This window comes from Amphiprion ocellaris, chromosome 11, assembly GCF_022539595.1.
Source record: "Amphiprion ocellaris isolate individual 3 ecotype Okinawa chromosome 11, ASM2253959v1, whole genome shotgun sequence".
NCBI classification, from domain to species: Eukaryota; Metazoa; Chordata; class Actinopteri; family Pomacentridae; genus Amphiprion; species Amphiprion ocellaris.
The window spans coordinates 22,149,730-22,175,678 of record NC_072776.1 but is presented as its reverse complement, the minus strand read 5'-3'; the positions used below and the strand labels follow the sequence as shown (position 1 = coordinate 22,175,678).

At 39.2% G+C, this 25,949-nt stretch overlaps 1 protein-coding gene across 6 annotated transcripts in view; it reads left to right on the top strand.

Annotated features, from left to right (window-relative positions):
* The window catches only part of LOC111563314 (nck-associated protein 5-like), an 82,208-nt gene extending 58,419 nt beyond the window's left edge, over positions 1-23,789 (top strand). For 2 of the 6 annotated variants that reach the window (XM_055015153.1, XM_023262347.3), the window contains 7 exons: positions 3,397-3,576; positions 3,659-6,561; positions 6,917-7,031; positions 8,479-8,554; positions 15,315-15,701; positions 18,319-18,414; positions 20,304-23,789. In XM_055015153.1, the coding sequence (XP_054871128.1) occupies positions 3,397-3,576; positions 3,659-6,561; positions 6,917-7,031; positions 8,479-8,554; positions 15,315-15,701; positions 18,319-18,414; positions 20,304-20,305 (3,759 nt within the window). In that variant the 3' untranslated portion in view covers positions 20,306-23,789. Of the gene's footprint in view, positions 1-3,396; positions 3,577-3,658; positions 6,562-6,916; positions 7,032-8,478; positions 8,555-8,713; positions 8,753-15,314; positions 15,702-18,318; positions 18,415-20,303 lie in introns of those variants that run through there. The other 4 variants (XM_055015155.1, XM_055015154.1, XM_055015157.1 and 1 more) reach the window with 4 other exon arrangements.
* The last annotated feature ends 2,160 nt before the right edge of the window (positions 23,790-25,949 follow it).

The following is a 25,949-nucleotide window of genomic DNA, read 5'->3' as shown; positions in this document are numbered from 1 at the left end:
TGTCTTTTAAAATATATCAGAGCTACATGTCTGATATGTGTGACTCATTCCTTTCTGTGAGGAAAGTAAGTTGCAAAATGCAAATATATCGGGTATATATATATATATTTTTTTTTTTATATTTTTATATTTATATATATATATATATATATATATATATATATATATATATATATATATATATATATATATATATATATATATATATATATATATATCCTGGGAACTGACAATTCTGCCAACCTTCAGATACTATTTGTCTTCTTCCATCTTTTTCACCAATTTCATTTTACAATTTTTTTGTGTACAATGACAATAAAGGCTATTCTCTTCTATCTTGTCATCAACCTTTTGTAAACTTTTTGCATTACAAGTATTTGGACATATTTTTGGTTGCAGTCATGAAGACATAATCCTCTTTCACTCAATAAAAATAGCAGTGTCTGAATTTTATTTAAAGAAAATCGTTTTTACAAAGTGTGAAAACCATTCAAATGCATGAAGTGGAAAAAATAAAACATCTCCACACTCCTCGAATGTGCCCTTGACTTTAAACTCAGTGCTGCTCTGATTGAGGGTTTTGTTAAACTGTATCACTTGTGTCAAATCTCAGATACCACTTGACATGCTGACTGTAATTACTTCCAAGATTAATCCGCAGAAGCATGGTCAAATGTGGCCTTCTCCCACAGTGCTCTCAAAAGAAAGGCTAGCTACGGATAATCAAATAATAGGTGAATATCAATGAAAGGACCAAATCACTTCAGTCCCCAGCTCCCCTATGCAATTATTTCCTATTCACATTAATTATTGCTAACAGATGACACTAATGACTTTGAGAGGAAGCTGGCCATGACAACCTTGCAAACGATCAATGCTGTTTTAAATGGGGTCGCAACACTTGACACCTTTGGGTCTCTCTGATTGGAAATGGCACCGATGTAAACAGCATCTATGGAATACCAGTGAGTACAGTGCCAGCAGGCCTAGTGACAGACTTGGCTTCTATACAAGTCTTTCACAAATATGTGGGCTTGTGAACCGTGAAATGAATATATCCAGCAGTGTTCTCCAGCAATAAAGAAACCATCTATAGCACAGATTTAGGTCTATTTTATTATCTCTGACTTAATTAAAGTTATTAAAATTCATCATCAAATGTGACCCAGTTGTACAAGTCGATTCTTTACTCTTTGTAATAATCCAAATAAAGGACTATGTTGTCAATTTTGTAAGAAATACGCTTCATGTGAAGTCAAGAAAAAGCAGCATTATTTGCAACTTTTAAGCACAGAGAAATGCATTCAAGGAGCTCAGAACTACATTGTGGTTTATGGTTAGGCTGTTGACATGAGGTTATTTAGGGATTTATAAACACGCTTCAGCATCTTAATATTTTAAGTGTTTTGGCTTGCATATAAACAGTAAGACCTACAGTTAGTACACACTGGTTGTCTAGCCTGCAATTCTGTTTTGTTGACAAGGTGTGGAGCCAGAGACAGCATTCATAACGTTTTTTTTTAATCATTATTAGTGAAATGACACAATATAGAAGCATATGAATATATGTGGGGGCTGCACAGTGTCTTGGTGGTTAGCACTGTCGCCTTGCAGCTAGAAGATCCCCCGGTTCAGGTCCCGGCCTTCCCGGGGTCTTTCTGCATAGAGTTTCCATGTTCTCCCTGTGCATACGTGGGTTGTCTCTGGGTAATTTGGCTTCCTCCCACAGTCCAAAAAACATGCTGACGTTAATTGGTGATTCTAAATTGTCTGTAGGTGTGAATGTGAGTGTGCTTTCTTTGTCTCTATGTGTAACCCTGTGATAGACTGTCGACCTGTCCAGGGTGTCCCCTGCCTTCACCATAAGTCAGCTATGATAGACTCCAGTCCCCCTGCAACCCTAGTGATGATTAAGTGGTGTATAGATAATGGATGGATGGATGAATGGATATAGACTAGACTGCATCATCTCTGCCTTAAAATGTTTTTCGTTTTTGCAAACCTGTTCAGGTTTCTAACAAAGTTAAGGTTAAATCGGTTTTTCAGATATTTCAAGTATAGAAATGTCAAGCTAGTTTGTAGGCTTTCACCAACTTGTGCTTGACTAATACTAAAGTCTGGATGTTCATTTCGCCTTGGTTTGGTAGTAACAGTTGCTCCTCCACATTCCAGTCAGTAATCTGCATCATTACTGAGTCATATGGTTCAACGTTTACATCAAATGATCCCTTCAGAATTCAGTCCTATTTACAGCAGCAAACCATGAAAAAATAGTTGTGTGAAAAACTCAAAGGATCTTACAGTATCTTTAAAGATAAAAAAACACTTTACTGTCTATCAGTAAACCAATCATTCAAGAAGCCACTGCTTCAGATATAGAGCTGGGAGTCTTCTCCAAAATAAATCTATCTAATTAAATATTCAGTGAATGTTCTGTCAAGGCTTTTCAGAATTTCCTTTCAAAGCAACCTCTATCTCACTTAACCTTAATACAAATGTTCTGCGTTAGTTCAGAGTATTTTAGGGAAAATGTTGAGTGTAGAGGGTAACAATGCCTTTTTTTTCTTTTGTCACTGTCACAACATTCATCATGTGGGCACTAGAAAATATAACCAGAGGACTCCAGACAGTTAACGATGTCATTAAGAATGATTTGAGTCAGAGAAACACTCTGTGAATGTTGATTTTGGTTCATTTTATAGTTTCTGACCAGCACAAGAAAATCATCGCCCAACACTTATTATTCATTGTGAAGTTCCATTTGAAATATAAATGAACAGCAGACACACTGAGAGGCTCCCAGCTCAGTTACTAGCCTCCCTTCATGTCTGAACAGAGGCATTGTTTTCAAATGTCTCACTTGCCAGCTCCCCCAGCTCATGGTGTACCTGCAAGACCTGGGAAAGATGAAAACATGCTGTGTTTTAAAACAGGAGCCATCTAACTGGTGGAGTGGAAAATGTCATTCCACTCCTCAATTAGCCTTTGGATGGAAAGAGACAGCTATGTATCCAGCATATCGATTCTCTGAGATCTGTGACAGAGACAAATGGAGAGCCATGAGGCATTCTCATAGGCTGTGTATATAATTCAGACTGCAGAGAGAATCCATGGAGCATAATGTTAGGAATTAGGTGGATGAACAAACGTTGAGTTCACTGGGGTCAATGTGAGTGATAATTACAATATTTGTCAGTCTAAGATAAATTAATCATAAAATATGTAAATGTCTCCTCTTGTCAGTGTTGTCAGTGACAGCCTCTAATGATGGGTTTTGTCATTTAGTGCAATGTTTTCTCGATTATTGTATAATCTGTGGTTTTTACCAATGCATCCATCTCTTTATAGTGTTTACTTAATTCCTGTTGAGTGATGGCTTAATTTATTCTTTTCCAGGAGGTCCAAAGAAATGGAAAAGCTGGTATTCCTGCAGGAAGATGGCCCAGCTTACTGAGCCTCACATGTCCACGCAGTAGTGGTAGCGGCAGTGGCAGTGAGCTGTCACTATCTAGTGCTTGTAGTGAATACTCTAGTGGTTCCCACACCTGGGCAGAAGGACGGGGATTCTCCAAGCAGGTAGGTTTCATCTGTTTTCTTTTCTTGTCAAAGCAAAGTATACATGAACTTTCATTAATTGTAAATATGTCTTGTAATGCAGTGTGCCACAAGCCGGGACAAAAGGATGAGTACAGGTTCAGTATCCAGCAATCATTCTGCACCCTCTGAGCAAACAGAACTGGGATGGAAGGAAGGCCACATTTTGAAAGGCCTAAAGCGTCTTCAGATGTGCAACTCCAAAGAGGCATCCTCTCTTGCATCTGTACCCCACTGCAAGGATTGTATGACCTCAAATGAAGGCATATATTCTCTGTATTCTCTTGGTGTCAAGTGTGGCCAACAGGGATCTACGGCCAAGCAGGTAGCTCCTGCAAGTAAACCTTTCAAGGCTGAAGCAACCCTAGACTCTGATGATGCAGAAGATGAATCACCTAAATTACCAAGCAGGGAATCCAATGACAAGCCAACGAAAGAACTCCTGTTCATGGACAAACTGGATGTCTCTGTGGATGTTGACAAAAATTTTCAAGAAGACCCAGTGAAACTTTCAGGGAATACTGGTCTTTTCCCCTCACCTGTTACAGACAACTTCTTGTTTTTGGAGGGCCCCACAGTAAAACCTGGTGTAAGCCCAACTGATAGCCTTACACAGTTAGAGGAAATAAACAAAGACTCATTAGAAAAACACAAAGGCATAAAGTTCAGTGACAGAAACAATAACCAGGAAAGATCCACTGACCGCAAGTCCAGACTTGATCATGTCAAAAGACAACAAGGCAGACTTCCCATCAAGCAAATGGAAGCAGGGACAGGCGATGTGAGCTCATCTCTTCAGCATAGTGCAACAAGAGCTCTCAGTTGTATGAATGAAGCCAGGCAGCGCAGCTCCTCAATGGAGGTTCCTCATTGCAGAGACCAGGCAATTCAAGCTGGTGGTGAATGTCAGGACTACGCCATCTCAGATTCTCCGCAGAGGAAACCAAAATCTCAGCTTTGTGACTCAGCAAGGAAAGCTTTCATCCTGCGCAGCAAGAGTGCAGATGGAGGACCAGAACAACCTAAGCATACTCATTCTCCTCTACACCAAAAGCTTATTAAGGGTCACAGGTCAAAAGGACAGTCAAACCCCAACCCTACAGGCCACAGTGTTCCAAGTAAAAGGACAAATCCCAATAAACTGCATGGTTCAAGCAAGAGCACATCATCTAAGGCTGAAGCAGATGAGGATATTGAAGTACCAACAAGTTCCAAGTCTCTTGAGAGTGTGCCACAGCGCTCTCCCCTTGCTTCCCCTGTAAAACATTCGAAGACATTTAAGTCAACAGGGATCAATGAATCCTTAAAGAGTCCAACAAAATCATCTTTGCCTCTCACTAAAGTTCAGTCAGGCAGTGACTCAGTTGAAGAGAGCATCTATGACAACTTACCCTGTTCTCCACGAAAACAACGGCGCCAAGACCAGCACTGTGATGTTTCGCATTCAGAGCACAGATCTCCATCCCCACCACTACCCCCAGGTCGAAGTACTTCTCTTCTCCTTCGACCTGGTTGTGACAGTTTACCAAAAGATCTAAAATCAGCAGGTCATGCTCAAAGTTCAACTACTGGAAAGACATCAAGCTCCACTAAGACACAATCAAATCAGTTTTCTTCTGTTTTACAGCCTCAGCAATCCAACACAACAAAAGACAATCAACATACAATCTCTCAAATGGGTGCTGAAAGAAAATCACTGAAAGATATTCCTGCCAAAATCTACCATACCCACTCATCTAAGATACCACCTGTCCCAATTCAAGAATCACAAGCTTCAGAACCAGTCCAGTTATCTGCAGACAGACAGGTTGCCATATGCTATAATGAAAACGGCGCTCCTTCTATACTGCCAAATCAGAGCATCTTGCAAAGATCCCAACAGAGCATTAGTGAGCCAAAACTTTCAGAAGTTTTGCCTCCAGCATATTCTAATGTTTACTACCATGGGATTGCCAACAATCCCCAGTCTTCCACATCAAGAGCTGTAAAAAGGAGTCTTCCCATGAATGCTAAATCTCATGAGGCAATCTCTGGACAAGAAACGAATACCTTCCTCATTTTTGGAAGACAAAACAAAGATGACACTCCACAAAGTGTCCAAACCTTTCAGACTTTTACATGTGATCCACAGATGATACATGACTGTGGTCGCAGAAAGATTGAGACTCGCTGTAACTCACTGGATTCTGAGCCCTCTATTCAACCTGTTGCATCAGACAGCGGTGTGATGTTAGACTGGGGGTTTGATGAGGAAGGTTGGTTGTTTAAACGGTCTGTTTCTGTGTCTACCAGACCTCCTCTTAAACCAGTACTTGGCATGAATGGGGCCAAAGCTCGTAGTCAGAGCTTTGGTGCACGCTACATGGACAGACCCAGCTTCAACAGATCTGGAAAGGTCCGCACTCAGATCAAAACACACTCAGGGAGCTCCTTGAACTCTCTTGGCGATGTCCTTCCAGGAAGTATGAGTTGCTCCAGTAGCTACCACTGTCCAATGAATCGATCCCTTTTGAACAACTTCTTGATTGAAGAGGGACTGACAGTTCCCTCCCATTTGGGATCTTCCAGTGAAAGACTTCAAAGTCTTAAACACCAGAGAGAGCAGGCTAGACGTCTTCAGATTGAGCAGCAGTTTTCAAGCGCCTTCGGGGAACCAGTTTCTGAAGAGCCTGAGAGACAAAGTACTATAACTACAATTGAAGAGAAAGTGATGCTTGGCATAGAGGAGAACCTGCATAAGTCTCAGGAACAGGAGAGAAGCATTGAAGTGAAGCAAAAATCTGGCTCAAGTTTAGCAAATTGGTTTGGTTTTCGGAAGAGTAAGCTTCCTGCCCCAAGCAGCAAGAAGACCGATCCACCAAAAGTAAAGGAAGACAAGAGGGAGCAAAAGATCACATCACTTCTGAGTGGAAAACAGACCAAGTCTGACAAAAAGAGAGACAGAAGAAAAAGTGATGGAAAAGACAGGTAAGAAATTCAATAAATCAGCAATGAATGCCATCTTTTAACTCTGTTGCACTTAACAAAATAACTGTAGTTTTGACGTCTTTACTGCCACTTGCAGCTAGTAGTGTAGCAGCTAGACGTAGTGGATTTATCAAGTTTGCCAGTCTCAGATGACATGGTTAATTTTTTATTAAATTGTCATAGACAAATTTATCAGTCTATTTAGCCCTGAGACCTGTTCAGACACATTTCGCACAGAGGATCACAGCCAGGTTTCAATAGATAGGAGGGTAATTTATCAGTCGAATCACCCTGGGCATTTTGAGTCAGAGGATCTCAGTATGTAGTGGCTTCTTGACAAACTGTTTTCTTTCAGCTCTGTGGGGAGAAGAGAGTCTCATGATGCGGTGCGGGCATGCATTTCAATGCCCTGCCCAGGAATGTCCCTGAGTGAGATACAAGGACATACTGACATCATCGGGGACCCAAAGGTAAATACATCATTAATCAATACAAACAGGCAGGTATTTTATTGATACACGGTCAGTTTTCCTTCTTATCATTACAACACCTGCAGCTACACCAGGAAAACACCTTTTAAATGTCAAAAATAAATGTAAAAAAAATGAAACGGACAGAAAACAGCTGTCAATTGTTTTTGATTTTACTGCACAGCAAAGACACAGCATTAATGTTGTGAAGTAATCCACCAGGAATGTGCGCTTGCATTTGTGCGATTGGCAGTTGCACAGTCTTCCTGGATGATGCTGCATAACATAGTGTTTATGAAGAGCTGTAAAAAGTGAAATATACTTTCAGCTAATTCTACCAACTGTGCATCAAACTCTCTTACACACAGTTTCATAATTTTGTCTTTTATTAATGACGATTATTTAAAGACTTTAAATTGATTTTTGTGTCCAAAATCTTACCATTGAAGTCCAAAGTATACAGTGATTACATCGTCTTTAAAACTAGCCAGAATCTATTAAAAGTGTGTTTTTAACAGTCAGTTAAACTACATGTAGATTGTAGTTTATTTAATTATTGTTTAAAGTTCAAACCCTGTGAAATAGTGTACATACACAGCTACAACATTAAAACCACTTTCCAAATATTTTCCCCCTTGTGCCACTGCAACAGTTATGATCTGTTTGGGCTTGGATGTGGAGTGTCTGAGGTTGTTCTGGTGTGCCTGGCGCGGGGACATTGGCAGTAGATGCTTTGGGTTCAGTGAGTAGCTGGTTGAGGTCTCCATGGCTTGTTCCCAAGCATCTCACGAGTGATCACATGGATTGAAATCTGGCTGGTGTCAGGCTATTCCAACAATGTGGGCTATTTGTCGTGTTCCTCAAACTGTTCTTCAGCAGTTTTTGAATGTGACAGGGCACATTGTCCTGCTGGGGAATGTCACTGTCACTAGGAAATGCCTTTGCCCTGGGTGTATGTAGTGTGCAACAATATCTAGGTGGGTGGTACATGTCAAAATAATCTTCATATGAATGCCAGGACCCAAGATTTCGCAGCAGAAGATATGAAATTAACATTAAGTAAGCAATCGTGCTCATTTGCTTGTTGTTTTAATGTTGTAGCTGATCAGTACAAATGTCTCTATAGAGGACTTCTTGTACTGCAAAGACCTGATACCCATCGCCCTACCTCTCAAATTCCCAGCACATGTCAAGTATGTCCCAGTGCCATGCAGCATTCACAAGAATGGGTGTTAAGAGCATGACATCAACAGAGAGAACATAGGAGGTAAAGGAGCTTAGAGGCAAAACATTCATGTATTAGTCACATTTTGATTCTCATTGTGAAGGAATTAGTACCTACTGTATGGTAAGGCAAGAACCAGACAACGGCACTACAAATGTATAATGTCCATATGTGTCAATATGTTAGTAACTTCTTCTTTGTCCTTCTCCAAAAAATACAAAGATGCAGATGATGAACCGAAGAGCTGACAGTGAAAATGGATCCACAGTGAAGAGCCCCACCCAAGACGCAGTAATAGGTCAGACTTTTCTATATTCCATTGTGTCCTAGTCAGTAGTAATGGACCCCTCTTAAACATAGTAATTGTAAGACAAATAAGCTATCGTAGTAGCAATGACAGCTGTGTCCTTGTAAGCATGATAGCATTAAGGTTTTATCTGTGCTTGCCATTTCACAGTTTGCAGACAGAAGTGAAGACCAAATATGAAAGATATGTGTAAGTCATGAACATGATGAATATGCTATGCGCAGTCAAGCAAACATGTAAATTGACAAATATTGTCAGTTTTTGTTTTTCTCCACCATATTTATGTTCACTTTATTTGTTCTACTTCTACATTTCTTTTCATTTTGGGTGGCAATTTGAAATGGGGCAAATAGGAACCATTTCACCACAGTTCTGTATCATGCAGACTTTGCTCTTTAATGTGGATATTGTGTGCAGGCTTGACCACTCATCTTCACAGATTCATGCACTGAAAATTTGCATGCACAAGCTCATCTAAGTAGAATAAACCTATTCACCCATCTGAGGACCCAAGATTCCTCCTGACCTGATTTAGTAGAAGTAGTGGACTCATATTGACGTTACTTAAGTTGTTTGTCTGTGGCCACCACAACCTCTGGAACCTAAGACAGCTTTCTTTTTACAAAGTGAAGATGGAATTAGGACAGAATTGTCCTCTTCAGAGGTCTGGATGGGCCTGAAAATTCAAAACTAGCAACACATGGCCAAACACTGCTGTTTTTGCTGCTTGGCTGATTACATTTGTCAAGCATTTTTAGTGTTCCTACAGGCATGGTTCTGGAGATGCAACGTTGACTGGTTTGTCACATGAGCAGGCCACCACTTTGGTCTCGACTGAAATATCAGAAGAATTATTCCATGGCTTGCCATTAAATTTAGTACAGCTTTTTGTGGTGCACAGGTGATGAATCCTACTGACTTGGGTGATCCCAGACTTTACTTTGAGTGCCACCAGCAGGTCTCATTCCACTTCTATAGCTTATCGTCCTCTCTAAATTTAATAAATCAGCATTTTTCTTGGTTTAACCCATATATCTACAAAACTATCTTCCCATCAGCTATAGTTGTACTGTGGCAGGAAACAAAAGTTACCATGGTAGCATGTTGAAATAAGATGGTGAACATGGTAAACATGGTACCTGCTAAAAATAGAAAAAAAGCAGCTACCAAACATTTTTGTCAAAAAAAGCAACTATTTGTTGACTACTGTTACTCTTTAGGTGTTTTCAGATCATTCCTAACTGTCCAGTTTTAATTATGAAATGAGTTTTTTGCTTAGTTTCCACCTGCCTCTTTTGGATTTTGTCTACATTTTTATGCTACAAACTGTTGAGAATACGCCACAACACTGTAGCTCCACTGGCTTCGATTGGTTGGGCTTCTCATTCAGTGGCATTTTGGTGCTGATATAATCTCTCAGTTACACCAAGCCAGACACATTAGCATTTTGAAGCACCATCTAAATTCTGGCTCGACACTTACTATTGAGCTGAAACTAGAGATGGCAATCAGATTTTTTTTTTTTTTTTAAATAGAGGGAATGACAGAAACAGAGAGTGGAAAGATGAAAATGGATGAGAAAACTTTACTTGGTTGGTACTCATATCATAGTGATCTCTTTCGAAATTAGAAATAGCCGCTTATTAAACTTTTCACATCACCCAGGTAGACGACTGGTGACAGACCCTGCTGAAACTTCACTGGCCAGACTGACACCATTGGCAAGCCGCTGCAAATATCAAGCATGTTTGATACGGACGGACGCCTGCCCTCAGGGGTTAATCACCTCATTAAAATTTCAGCACAGCACCAGCAAAGCACGATCATTCAGGCCACTACTGAGTGAATTAACTTTGCCTTCAGCTCTGAGCTGAATTATACCATCCTGGCTTGGCACAAACTTGTTGGGCCTGATGTGGAATTGCAGTTTTCAACTTTATGCATTAAAATGAGGCGAGACAAACAAACATATGCACAGCACAAACAAAATTAAAAACTAGTTAGCATGTCTACACAGTCCTGAGAAACTTCTGTACGTATCCAGAACTGTATTTGTGGTTGTGCATTTTAAGTCACCGGTCTTAAGGTCTGTTCCATCCATCCATCCATTATCTATACACCGCTTAATCCTCACTAGGGTTGCGGCAGGGCTGGAGCCTATCCCAGCTGACTCGGGCGAAGGCAGGGGACACCCTAGACAGGTCACCAGTCTGTCGCAGGGCTACATATATAGACAAACAAGCACTCTCACATTCACACCTACGGGCAATGTAGAATAATCAATTAACCTCAGCATATTTTTGGACTGTGGGAGGAAGCCGGAGTACCCGGAGAAAACCCACGCATGCACAGGGAGAACATGCAAACTCCATGCAGAAAGATCCCGGGAAAGCCGGGACGCGAACCAGGGACCTTCTTGCTGCAAGGCGAAAGTGCTAACCACTACACCACTGTGCAGCCCCTTAAGGTCTGTTTTATTAGTTATTTCCTATCAAATTAGATGTCTTTTTGTAAAGTTCAGCTGAAACAGAACTTCATGTTCATGTAACCTTTGATATAAGATATCCTCCTTTTTAACTTTTTGCTTTTGCTTTGAGAGGAGAAACAGTTGTGAAGCTAAAAGAAAGTCAAACCTACAATGTGGAATTTTTGTGTCCCCTCTCTGGCAGTGACGCTTGTTACACAAACGTGTGCATGTGACCAATTCCTTGCCATCAATCACTTTCTTTTTCAGACTGTAATCTGTCCACTGAATTTTAATGTCTTCTGCTCTGGCAAACCAATCATTGGCTGATGTATAACATATCACTACCGGTGTGCTGGCATCGTCATGGACACCAGATTTATGCATAATACAGAGAAATTTACCCGGCGCTGAGAGGCTTAATCAGCATATGTGTGAACTCATTTTGAAAGGGCTTCAATATAACAAGCATTGATTTATATGTGAAAGTCCTGCACTTTGTTATATATATCCCACCAAATGATGTCACCACCGCAAGCAAACGCTGTTGGTTTGTCTTGTAGGGCAGCAGAACACTGACAGCAACTTCAGTGTCTTCTAGGATAGAGCAATTCATTCAATTTCAAATTGAGATTGCAATTTGAAACAATACAGTTAGTAAGTCGCCATTTAGGACATGCAAGATGTGGTTATTAATTAATGAGACTATTGATGTAGTTAAATTTTATTCAGTTGGAACAAACAGGGCTGCACAGTGACTTGGTGGTTAACACTTTTGCCTCGCAGCTAGAAGATCATTGGTTCACGTCCCGACCTTCCTGGCATCTTTCTGCGAGGAGTTTATATGTTCTCCCTGTACATGTGTGGGTTTTCTCCGAGTACTCCAGCTTCCTCCCACACTCCAAAAACATGCTGAGGTTAATTGGTGACTCTAAATTGTCCATAGGTGTGAATGTGAGTGTGATTGTTCGTCTCTATATGTATCCCTGTGATAGACTGGTGACCTGTCCAGGGTGTCCCCTGTCTTCACCCTAAGTTAACTGGGATAGACTCCATGACCCTAGTGAGGATTAAGCGGTATATAGATAATGGATGGATAGAGCAAACAGGAACTTTTAGGAATTGTGTGTAACCACTGCTTAATGCTGTGTGGTTCAGACATGCATGCAGAGGATTGACAGACATAACCCAGACTCATTATTTAGTCCACCTTGTACTGGGTTTAAACTGCCGTGTCCATGATTATACCAATTAATGTTGTCCTCCTTATGTGACAGTCACGCATTTGATGGTGTCTCATGTGTTTATGCTCCATCACATGTTTTAAATACAGTAAAGATTGAAATGAATCCTAAATTAGAATAATCATATTGGAAATTAAATCACAATATCTGTTAAAAATCACAACTAGATTTTTTCCACAAACCTTTTAGTGCCTTCATGTGCAAATCTACACAGCATCATGTTTTCAGGCACAGTACTGGAAAAAATAGATTTGAAGCGTACAAATATGCTCTATTAGAGGTTATTTATGATGGGTTAGTAGTGCTCACATAGACTTGCCTAAAAGAAAAAGGAACTTTTCTGTAGTGCAGATCTTTTTTTCTGCCCTTTGATAAAGATAAGAATCCATTTGAAAATCTCAGATTTTTGTTTATACAGAATTGTATGTTTGTAATTTCAGATGTACTGATGTGTTTCCTCATTACAGAACTCTGATGACAGCTTCACTTGAGAGTTATTCTCCCCTCTAGGTTTTGTTTGTGCATTTCTACTGAACTAAACTGATATTTTTCTTGGTGTCTAGCTAGTATGTAGAAACATGTCTCTGACTTGGTCACCTTTTGTACTCATGGCTGACAAGTAAGATGTTTTTAAATGCAAGCTGAGATTCACGAACAAAGTGCCCTTTGTGCACATATTCATTCCAGAATTATGACCTATTAATATGTCAACATGAATTGTTAAATTTATGCCCTTGAGACAACCAACTATGCAACAAGTTTGTCAAATTATTTTCCTTCATATACACACATCAGAAGTTCACTGCTGCAGTGTTTACAGAGTGTGTGTGAGAAAGACAACAACCTCACCGTCCATGTTAAAGGCTTGTTGAAACCAATCACTTCTCCTCCTCTGTGATTCTGTCTTTCCTGGGAGGACTGTGTAGCAGCACTTCTTGTTAACTTCCAACTAAAGCCCAAACGAATCAATAAAATATCTCAAACACGACTCTACAAGTCAGACATTTGTTGTTGTTAACAACAGGTCAAACAGCGATTTGACCAAGTTAGTCATAGTAACTTAGAGATCGTTTTTATTTCTAGGAAGCTGCAGGAAACAACAGTAATGGATGTTAGTGGAGATGTAAGACTGAGACCATTACTCTAAATAAGGCTATTGCACAATAATTACATTCTTTCTATGCAGTACTCCGCTAAGGCTGCTCAGTTGTTGTATCATTTCTGACGGATGAAATCTTTAAACAGTTTGTGGTCCGCAGCAGTGGATTTGTAGAAGGATCGCAATCATGTGATTGTCAGCACTCAGCTGACATAGTGTTCACTTGTTGTCATAGTTACAGTGACGTCATGCCACTATCTCGCATTGATCCAGAAATCTTTTAACAAATCCGTAATTCCAGGCTATATTCCGCCTCACTGCCAAAATCTAATCAGTTGGTCCTTGTATCATTTCTGACCTTCCTTGAAAATTTCATCCAAATCCTTTAGTCAGTTTTTGAGTAATTTTGCTAACAGACAGACAAACAGACGGACAAACCAAGACCGATCGTCACATATTACAGTACATTATTACTCCACCATTATCCTTGGCACAGTAATAATGTGTTGTAATATTGCATATTTGTGTATCAGAGTGTATTTCAATGAAAGCAAATAGCTTCATATATATTGGTAGTATTTTTAACTTTACCCTGCATACAGTTGGCTGTTTTTGGCATAGCATGACTTGTAATTTGACAATTTGAGAAGCTCAGTTAATCTAAGCCCTCTAGCTTAAAATCAGAAGAGGAAAAAAGTGAAGAAAAATGAGCATGTAGAACCCCAGAAGAGGGATGCAGAGTCTTAATTAATAAAGGGGGAGCAGCTGTTGCCTTAGCTCCAGTGTGTGACTGCCTACAGGTTCCTCCTAAAGGCTACATAATAAAAAGAAGAGCCTGCATGACAACAGCTTGAGGAAATCTTTTCTCATTTTGGGGAATGGATGCCTAACATGATATGTTTTGTTTTTTTGGGTTCCTATAATCTACTGGAAGATTTGTTCTGAAACACTAATGATTATGTGATGGAAATGTGGCTGAACATTCATGCAAATGATACAAACCGTACATATTTAAAATGTACAAAGCTACTCTGATCTAATGCATAATTCTGAAGGCACGATGTCAGACTGCAAATTCTGCATCTTTAATCTTACGGAAACAGGACAAGCAACATAACCGTGTGTGTTTGTCAGTTATGTCTGAGATATTGCAAATAAAATACACACATTTGCGGTGTATTTGGATTTCATGTCATATGCCATTACGTGCATTTCATATCCACTATGTGACCAATGCATGCAAGTAGTCGCACACCCATTAAACAACATCTGTATTACGAAGCACTGGTTCAAGTGGGCTTGATTTGCATTGGCCGAGTCATTCTCTGTAGAGGTGCTATGGTGTAATTAGCAAAGAAATCGTTACCCAGCCTTTATATAATTGGATTGTACTGAAGTACCATTTTTCGACTTGACTCTTAACAGAAAGCCATCGCCAAATAAGATAGAGAAAGATTGAATGGAAAAGAACAGACTAACCATCTGTTGCACGTCTGCTTTTAAATGAAAAAAAACACAAGGATCAGTAGCTTAGAGCTCAAACAAACAGTCAGGATAACATGGCAGGAATAACAAGGAGACATGAGGGAAACAATTATATGATGCTGCAGAGAAGATCCATTATTATTGATTGATAAAGTTGACCTCAGTGGCTACTGAAGGCTCCTTTACTGATTCACAGCATCAATTATCATTTTTAGGACTTAATGAGAAAGACGTCATTCTCCCAGTAACACAGTTTTACTCAAATTTGCTTTGACGTTACAGTGCAGGATAAATGATGAACATTGGGCCAGTCAGTAATTATATGGATGTAAAGTACAATTATTTCAAAGGGAACTTTAGCGCCACTTCAACCATCGTTGCCCTGTTGTGTCATTCCTATTGTGCTCCCTTTCTTTCCCGCTGCTCTGAGCCACTTCAGCTGTTCTCCTTGTGCCGCAGGCTCCGGCTGCAAGATGCGAACGTTGGACAGTGGGATCGGGACCATCCCCCTTCCTGAATCCTGTTCCTTCTTCTCCTCTATCCTGCACTTCCTCCCCAAATCCTCATCAACCCCAGAGCAGTCCCTCAGTCCTCCCAGTGTTCCCGGCTCCTCCAGCGAGGACGTGTCTCCTTCCCCATTACCCCGGTGGAGAATCCCCTCCAGCTTTAAGGACAGCAGCCATGCAGGGGTGCCAAACTCCCTGTCCGACTCCTCCATGACCCATATCCAATCAGTGCCTTTCCCCACTGTGGCCTTCCTCCAGCCCATCCAACCCCCGTCTGAACCCATTATGACCTCTGCCAGTGTGTGTGATACACAGAGCAGGCTACCCAGACCACCACCAGGTACAGTAAAGTGACAAAAGTTCCTGCTCTGACCTTTGGAGTGCTGCAGTAAACATAATGCTAGTAGGGTTTTTTTCTCCTTAGTAGTGTGGTCTCATGCAGAAACACTTACTACACTTATATTGAATCTTTGTTGCTCTTTGTGGAGGTTTGCTGGTGAATTTTCCAAGGTGAATTCATCAAACTCTTTAAACTGCTTCACCTTATCTTAACCCCTTGACGCCGATCGTCACAAATTCACATCATACCGCTTGCAAGCACTGGTTTCTCGTAGGACCGATCAGAATGGGACCTAAATTATTCTGTTATTATTATTATTATTATTATTATTATTATTATTATTATTATTATTATTATTATTATTATTATTATTATTATTAATATTATTATTATTATTATTAATATTAATAAATCTGTCCTATGTGTAATAGACAAATTAACAATCTCCACTTAATTTAGCATCAGCTGGAAAGTAAAAACACAAACAATATATTTTTTAATATAATTGTAAATAAATTCAGGCATCAAGGGGTTAAAGGTTTTGTAAAACAACACAACGTAAGTATCACGTCAATGGATTAATACAGTGAAATTATTTTTGATTTTCTTTAATCAAAGGCAAGAGGTGTATGTACTACTTTTAGAATTTCATTTTGCATAGAAGTAGGCCTTATGATGAAAAAGATCTTTCTGTAGAAATAAAAACAGGCTTCATTGTTAACATTTATGACTCATTTCCTTTACAAAAGACAATGTAATACTTGCTGGGGCAATTCATTATTCATTTATCTATTGGAAGGACTGCTCAGTATGCTCTCACATCAGGAAATCCCTGAAGACTCACTCACGCTTATTCACTGTTCTCCGCGGTGAAATTGAAGACACTACATTCAATACACAACTTAGTGTATGAATAGCAATAATAGACTACTGAAAGCAGAAACAAACACAGTGTCATCACATCAGCCTGAGCCTTTATCACTCCACTAATAGCTTTCATGTAGGGAGACACATTGTAGACATGTCTTACTAATTATGCTAATCACACAGCAAAGAAATCACCCATGTACTCAGGTTCTTTATTTAAGACAGGAGAAAGCACGTTTGATTTTGACTGCAGGGACAACAGCTGTTGCTGGTGGACTTTCAGAACTATCAGATATAGTTAGCTAACTAATTTTTTAAGCTAACGTTAATGACAGCACCATGAGAAACTGATTTTTGCTTTAATGTTCTTATTTCCAGATATATAGTAGCTATGTTTCATTTCCAGACAAAGACCTCACAGGATGAGGAGCCAGGTTATGGTCTCTCAGCAGGATTTCTTAGCTCATGCTGTCTGACCAGTGAAAACAGTGAAAGTCCTGCTGTTCCAGACATGGTGACGGAGAGGGGAGACACAGTATCATTTAAAAACCACATAGATTTTCAGACAGTCTCTCGGGGGAGACATTTATAGCGTCGCATTGCAACGTAGTATCACATTAAAATGTGTAATAGCTACAGTGGTCCACAGCACAAAAAATACTAGCTTCTCAGTAACGGCTGTAAAATTGTAATTTTTTTGGTCTGTTCTTTTCTATTGGTCTGCGTCCACATCACATGATTTGCAAGCTTATTTTGTCTTGCACATAAAGACTGATGCTGGAGGGATGGAGGTGGCATAAACCACTCGACATTCAGTCTGACTGGAGATTGGAGTTTTAAGTCCGTTGTGAGACCGTTGTTTTTTTGTATTATTGTTATGCTTTGTTGTTATATCAGTCAATGTTTTTTCTGTTTTAAGATATTTTTCTGGCCTTTTTCAGCTTTATTGATAGATGACAGCAGTGAGGGAGAGAGACAGGAAAGTGGGGAGAAGAATAGGGGAAGGACCTGCAGCAAAGGGCCATGAGCTGGATTCAGACTCTATAGCCTCTGCTTAGGGGTAACCTGCTCAACCTGTTCAGCTACCGGGGCGCCCAGTCACTGTTTTTATTCATTTTCAGTTGCTGTTTCCAGATGTTTTCAATCACTGTTCTTAGTCGCTGTTGTCAGTTGTTGTCAGTTGCTGTTTTCAGTATTTTCAGTCTCTATCTTTGGTCACTGTTCACGGTTTAGGCTAAATTCTAACCACAAAGCTCCAAAGCTCAAATTTTACAACTTTTATTGCGAAACTAATACACTTTGCACTGTGGACCACCATAGCTTGTTCAGCATTATGTGAGACTGATTGTTTGTTTGGTGAAATGCATATTTAAGTATTTGTCTTCGAGGGACATCATAAACAGTCAGTGTTGTCCCTGTGTCAGTTTTATTTAAGAAGCCTAAACTGTCACTCCTTATCTGAAAAACTAAAACCTGTCTTCATTTGCACTGTGTTTCACTGGCGATGTAGTTGTCAGAACTATGAATGTGTCATCTTTCAAGATGTCAGCTTGGGCTCCTTTAGTGTCACTTAGATCTCCTGCCACTCTGAATTCAGAGTGATAATGTGGCTCTCTTTGAAGACGTCAAATGTCAGCTTGTCAGTGTCATGTAGTTCTCCCAACTTCACATTTGAGTCCTCTTGACAGCAGAGAGAAGTCTGAGTGCAGAGAAAACCACAGAAATGAATTTCATTTTGTACTTTTTCCAGGTGGAATGGAACCAAAGAAGTTGACCTATATCAAATCGAAAACACGAGCCACTCCGAGCCAACAGAAAGAACAGACGAGACTTCAGCTTGCCAACTGTAAGACACCATGGAACAGATTCATCTAAGTGACAGACACAATTGGGAAAAGTTTAGGCCAAAAAGCAAGTTGTGTTTGATGCCCACTTTTTGCCAAACAATTTGTTTTTCCAATATTCATATTTTCATGGGCCAACTATGATTTCAGCTAACACACAGAAATTCCTCTTACCAGAGAACTAAAAACCTGCAGAAATTATTTGAAGGCCACTCTGAATGTCAACTTATCTAGACCCAACTAAATTAATTTACAAAAGTCTTGCTGAGCCATTCAGACAGATATTTTTTACAGGAAACAAACTTGCAAATTTTTAAATGATACTGTGTTCAAATTCACATGACAGCTGGAGAACTTACAAGGATTTTTATGAGCTAAAATCAAGGTCACGTATTAAAAATCACTGCTGCTTTTATGTAAACGAAAGAGTTACATTGACAATATTAACTAAAGTCAACAGTTGGACTTTTTTTATTTACCAACAGTCTATTTCTAGGAGTTTTGTCAGATATGTTTAAAGTTTGCCTTTCAAAAGTATCTCAGTAGCTGGCAGCTATATAGATGCTGCAATAATTTTCATGTTGTGAAAAATGTTATATTTTGTCTTAAAACTGCAATTTACTTTAAAACCCATTTCTGTCCCCACTGAGCAGAAAGCAAATTTAACTTAATGGTGGCCACTACACACATGACTAACAAGTGTCCCAAACATCATTTGCATCTTAATTCAGTACATTAACGCTGGCATTGGCAACATGCCTGTGTGTGTGTGTGTGTGTGTGCGTGTGTGTGTGTGTGTGTGTGTGTGTGTGTGTGTGTGCGTGTGTGTGTGTGTGTGTGTGTGTGCGTGTGTGTGTGTGTGTGTCATAAGATGCGCTTGTGGGTTAAAGAGATAGCGACAGGTTATGAGCCATCACCACACAAAAAAATGGACTTAGAGATTCACAAATACCTTTTTATTTATTCAAAATCCATCGAACTGTTTAATACTTTTTACAACCTATTTCCCGTATTCTTGCAGTGACCACATACGCTATCGTTCAAAAGTTTGGGGTCACCCAGGCAATTTCATGTTTTCCATGAAAACTCACACTTTTATTCATGTGCTAACATAACTGCACAAGGGTTTTCTAATCATCAATTAGCCTTTCAACACCATTAGCTAACACAATGTAGCATTAGAACACAGGAGTGATGGTTGCTGGAAATGTTCCTCTGTACCTCTATGTAGATATTCCATTAAAAATCAGCTGTTTCCAGCTAGAATAGTCATTTACCACATTACCAACATCTAAACTGTATTTCTGATGAATTTAATTTTATCTTCATTTAAAAAATGTTTTTTTTTTTCAAAAATAAGGACATTTCTAAGTGACCTCAAACTTTTGAACAGTTGTGTATATTGTATGAATCAAGTGTCAGTTGAACTTAGACAGTTGACTTAAGGGAGAACATTATTTATCGTCACATCAACATGCAGCAAAGGATGTTGCTGTAATATCCCCTCCTGATGCAATCAGACTTCAGATTGTTCTCCTATTTGCATTTAAACCACAGTTCATCCCACTGAACTGACACATATAATGTACCATAGTATAGGGTCCTTAGTAATCAATGAGAAGAGCTGCTGACCTCCTTTTATATAAAACAGTTTCTGCACGTGCAGTATGTGCAATAGATAAAATAAATACAATGACTGTTGAGCATTGCTTAACTAGAGAAAGCCCAGTCTGTAAAGTAATTCATTACCTTCTGAAGCCACTTTTTAAACATTGCATTACATACGGCCATTTATAATATTTTGTCCTACTTTTCTTTAACTGATGTCTCATTGTGGATATTGTTTGTGTGACACGGTGCAGTAGGATCTCACTCTTTTCTTCTATTTCAGAGTTTCCAAAGCTGAATGAGTCAAGCTGAAGCAAGAAATCAAGCAATCAGATGGAATTATCGCTCTCCCACACATGGAGGATCCCTAAATCCCACAGCTTGGACACTGTGTCTTTGTATCAGGATGAAACACTCAGAACTGGACAACAAGTGAGCTTGGCAGTGTAGGGTTCCACCTGTGCTCAGTGTTGTGTTAAGATACTGAGAAACCTTTTAGGTGTAGCAACAAACCTTCTGGCAGCCATTTTGGAGGTCTGCACCTCGTTGGCACCAGCCACGAGTTGTTGATTGAATTTCAGAATCTACAATTCTGCTGTGGTTCATTTTTCTGTGAATTATTTGTCTGGGCAAACCAACAGCTGTACACATCTGATATCGCACATAAGCTAACACAGTGTGTCCTGTTAGTGACCAGTAACTGTATTTCCACATAGTTATCATACCAAGCTGTGCTTGTTAAGCTAAGCTACAAGAACAGAGCAAGACAAGGTCAGAACTGCAATCGCAAAATGAATTTTACACAACTCAGATAAATAGAACAATCAATGACGCTCATATAGCAATGTTGCTGCAATTCTAAAAATAATAATCCAAGTTACAAAGTGCTTTACAAGGACAGCAAGATTAAACAGACAAGTCATACAGTCAACCAGATTTCAAAGAAGACAGAGAAAAACACAATTCACTGTCTCAAAACCAATAAGATTTTTCAAAGAACTAAAGGACATTTCAAGAAATTAAAGTCCATCGCTATATTTTGTTGCATACAACTAATTTGTGTTGTCTGGTATGTTTACCAGCTTAACTGTATTTATGCTAAAAATATGAAGATTACAACATTTTCCTACAATGACCTCTCCTGACAGCTAAAACATAACTTTGGGCTTTCAGGATTGTAAACAGGCAAATCAAGGCACTCAGTTAGGACCAGGGAAACATGCCAGTCTTTGGTAAATCCTGAAAATAATGGCTGCAGGAGGTGTTTGTTAGTTAAATAGACAAGTTTGAGATCAACAGTTAGAAAGAAATCAACAATGACTTTTTGCTAGACTATGAAAACATGACTATATTTTACACATTGGACGTAAATGTTGAACTTTGTAGTTCTGGAAAATGTCCATCTTGTTAAAATCCATTTCAAAATGAGAGTAAACTCTTACAGAATGCAAATGAGTTAAAGTATATGTGGCTCTGTCAACATGTGGTGAAGGCTGTTGTGAATTTGGTCTACTTTTGTATAATGTGACCTTTAGACAAAGACACGCTACACATCTGTAGCTTGGTGGTTAAAGCTGCAATAATTGACTTTTGCTTGCTTTTGCATCCCGTTCAAACAACATTTGAGTTGTCTCTGGCCAATTTACAAATCTACTTCAGATATTTATTGTTCTTTTACCTCATTTTTGTTCTCCACCATTTCTTAATAAGAGTTTGAGGTTTTTAGCATGCTAGCCATTCAACTACATGTAGCAGCCTAATGACAATATGGCAGAATCGGTCATTTGGCAATTAGTGGGATTCTCTTCACCAAAACACAGGCAAAAGAAAGAGTTCATATTACGATCATTTAATTCTACTTTCATATTAACATTCTATACACATATTATGCAGGTTTAAACATTTGGAAAAGTTTTCACATGTACAACCAGTTCACCACCAGACCTTCACAATGGCACCAGCTGTGGTCACTACTGGAGTTTAGTGATGCAAATGCAAGACCTTTATGGAAATCCTGCAGAACAAATGATATGTAGCCACATTCATTTGCATTGTTCAGCATGTGTGAACATTTAAATAAAATGTTTATGCAAAGGTCTAATTGTGCTTTAGATGTAATGAAGATCTGAGCTAGAATACATGTCAGCGATATATTTTTGAGCAAAACATCAGATGGAACCTTATAATCTCAAGATGGCAATTTCTGATTTCCATCCTGATTATATCTTATGTACAGCACTAACTACTGATTGCCATTCATGAGCTCTACACCTGACCGAGTAATGTGATTCCTCGAAGTGTGCACTAACTAGTTGGAAACTTTTTTTTTTTTTTTTTTACTGTCACAGTGTTAATATCCACTTGCATGCAACCGCCCTCTGGCTTATTCTAATCACATTAATGTGTCGTATGAATCTGATACCCATCATGTGACGAGTTTTATTACAAGGAGTAAATAGAAATACTGATGTGTGAATTTGGATATGCACTGGTAAATATTTATGAAGAATTACACATAATCTGCCTCTGCTTTGTACGTGTCGCATTAAACAGCGCATATCTCGTTTTGAAATGAAACTCCTCACAAGTGAACTGCATTCTGTATTTTATACATATTTCCACAGTTATGACATCAAGACAAAGCAGTGAGTTTTGCATGTACCATTAGTTATAAAGCACCTAGTAGGCGCATAGTGGACATTTTTGTGCTAGCTCAGGGAAAATACCATTTATTGTCTCTGATAGAAGCTGTGGATTGAATATGTAAACCTCAATTTTATTCAGTGCAAACCAGTGAATAGAGCAGATTTCACTGCAATGGTTTAAGTTAAAGGTACCTGCACTTGATGTTTTCCTCCTGTCAGTTCTTGTCTGTACATTTAGGTGTAAGATTTCTCACCATGGTTACTCATAGTCTCTCTCTATTATGTATGCTGTGTCCTTTATATTACTGTTTTGGTGTTATGAATGCATCCCGACATATTTGACAGTTTTAGCTGCTTTGTCACACCTTTGTCCACTTCCTGCTTTTCATGTGTAGATATCTGCCCAAACACACATTGCCAACCACTGCTCTGAGCTAATCACACATACAGAAAATGAATGCAACTAAATCTACATATCAGACTTGTCATGGTGACTATAGCCATATTCTTTTGAAACACTACAGACAGTTTACAGTTTCGCGTGATGTACAACTATGAAGCACCGTAACATTGCACAATAACATTAGACATGTCATCTAACTGTATTTACCTCTACTTTCAATTACTCACTTGCTACATGTATATGTCGAAGGTAATATTTGTAAAATTGCAGCGGTGTTCATGCTAGTAGCAACACACGTGTAATAAAAGAAATATGTAGCGTACACAGGTAAGATGATGTGTTCATGGATCAGGGAACAGATTGGCTGTACTGATACGGGTAGATGGAGCATGGTGTCTGTGTTTTTAAAATGGCTCACATAATAGAGAGCACCACTCATACAAGAGTGTTGTATTTTTCTAGCATTTACTCTAATACTCCATATTTGTACTCAGCACTAATGAGTGTAATTTACCATTTATTGCACATATTTTCACTCACTATTACAGTAATACTCCTTCTAAATGTCTTTTTTTTTTCAGAACCCAACAATAACAGTGATGTTCTTGTGTGACAGTCACCTTAGCAGTAAAAACTGAGAATTGTATATTACTGATATTCTTTGTTTTCTGTCAAAGAAGAAAGGAAAAATAAACTATTTCAGTACTTATACTACATTAAAGAGGCTGCCTTGTGCTGTGTCTGTTTGACTAAATTGCTTTGGCTGTTTAAGAGTAACAGAGGTCCAGTTGTGATTTTATACCAACAATGGAGACAGTATCCCCTAGTTTGAATGCCCACTCCATGCTCTGCCAGTATGAAAGATGGAAGCGCTACAGACATAGGCATCTCTGCACGACCAGCTGAGTCCAACTTACTTTTCTCACTCTGACAACAGCATCCTTTAAAAAAAAAAAAAAAAAAAAAGAAATTAAATTCAGAGTAAACTGTTTGTTGAATACCAACATGTCATGGGCACTGGACCAGGACTTCTCAAACTGGAAGCAAACTCCTGCTGGGCAGCCAAACAGTAATGAAAACTCCAATGAAAAAACAAACTTGAATGAAGAATGGTAAATCTTAAATTGGCATTCATGTATTCCGAAATCATGTAGTGAGGCTAATGAAGCACACATGAATAGTAATCTTTGAGTGTGGTCAAGAGTCTATAGAAAACTTATGAACAACAGTCACACACAAATTCCATTTATATGCAGTGATTTTACATCAGGGACTTATTGTATGCTCAGTGCCACTGAGTGCAATTGGTGTGAGATAAATAAAGCGAAACAAAAAGTAATGATGTTGAGATGAAGTGATGATTGAGTATTAGAGTCCTTCAGTAGCCTGCGTCACCATTTACATGCACTGTTCACATTCATATGATCTGTCTAGTAACCACAATCTCTAACTATAAAAAAATGGTTTGGAATTCTGGAAAATATGGTTATTTGTTTTCTTGTGGAGATTAAGATGTGAAGATTGAAATGGGGGCTGAACAGTGGATTGGTGGTTTAGCCTTGCAGCCAGAAGATCCCCGGTTCGCATCCCGGCCTCTGCATGGGATCTTTCTGCATGGTGTTTGCATGTTCTCCCTGTGTAGGTTTTCTCCGGGTATTCCAGCTTCCTCCTGCAGTCCAAAAACATGCTGAGGTTAATTGGTAATTCTAAATTGTCTGTAGGTGTGAATGTGAGTGTGATTGTTTGTGTCTATGTGTAGGCCTGTGATAGACTAGTGATCTGTCCAGGATCCCCCTCGACCTTAATGAGGATGAAGCGGTGTACAGATAATGGATGGATGGATGAAGATTGAAGTGAAATGTGAAGCCACAGGCAGGAGATGGTTAGCTGAGCAAAAAGACTAGAAGAAACGAGGCTCGGTCTGAAGGCTTAAAACAATCCCTACATGTATGTGTAAAGCTCACTGCGAGCTTTACATGTGTTTAATCCATACAAAACCTGGTTTTGCACTAATGTTATTCAATTATGTGACACTGTCATTTAAGTTTATGTAAGTTTATTTTTAAAATGGTAATGTCATCTTTCTCTGAAAGATTCAGTTTATTTTTTCAGCTTACTGCACTCTGTTGATGTAGCTGATAAATATAAACATGGCATTGTTTGACCTTTGAAAGGCCCACCTCAGCTCCACTCACACTCCCCCTCTCTTGGGATTTTTGAATAGCTGGGCTTTAGGAGGAGTCCGGGCCTGCCAAGATGGTGATGGGGACCACACTGAGCTTTAAAACCACTGTTAAGGAAAGTGATGTCATGGAGGGTTCATCCATATTTATAAAGAGTCAGTGGTCAAAAGGCATTGGTTTGACATTAAAGTTCATTTATACAAGAGTTTTTGTCTCTTTAGACTTTTTCTTTTGTCCATGCATCACTGGACATAGGTGAGCATATGTCTCCAAATGTTAACTATTTCTTTAACTGGGTTAAGAGTTTCTGGTTATTTGTTAAATATAAACTATACTGAAACCATATTTTGATTGAGCAAAACATCTGCATTTCGATAATACCAACAATATGCATACGATTGATATGAAACAGTATAGCTATAAAAAAAAAAAACATAGGAAACAGGCTTGAATAAATCTGAACAAATGCAGTCAAAGGAGCATTTCTCCTGCTCTGGCTGTGGGAAACATTTGGTCTCAGGCCATCTGGTCTGCTGTACTCTCTGGACTCCATACCTCCTTGAATCCCCTTGAACTCTGGTTACAACAAATCCAGCACCTACAGCACAGTGCTGCGACAGTTGGATTTAGATGACATGTGTGAACACACACTGTCATCTGTCCATTTGCACTTTTAGCCAGTCTTTTTTATTTTCCCT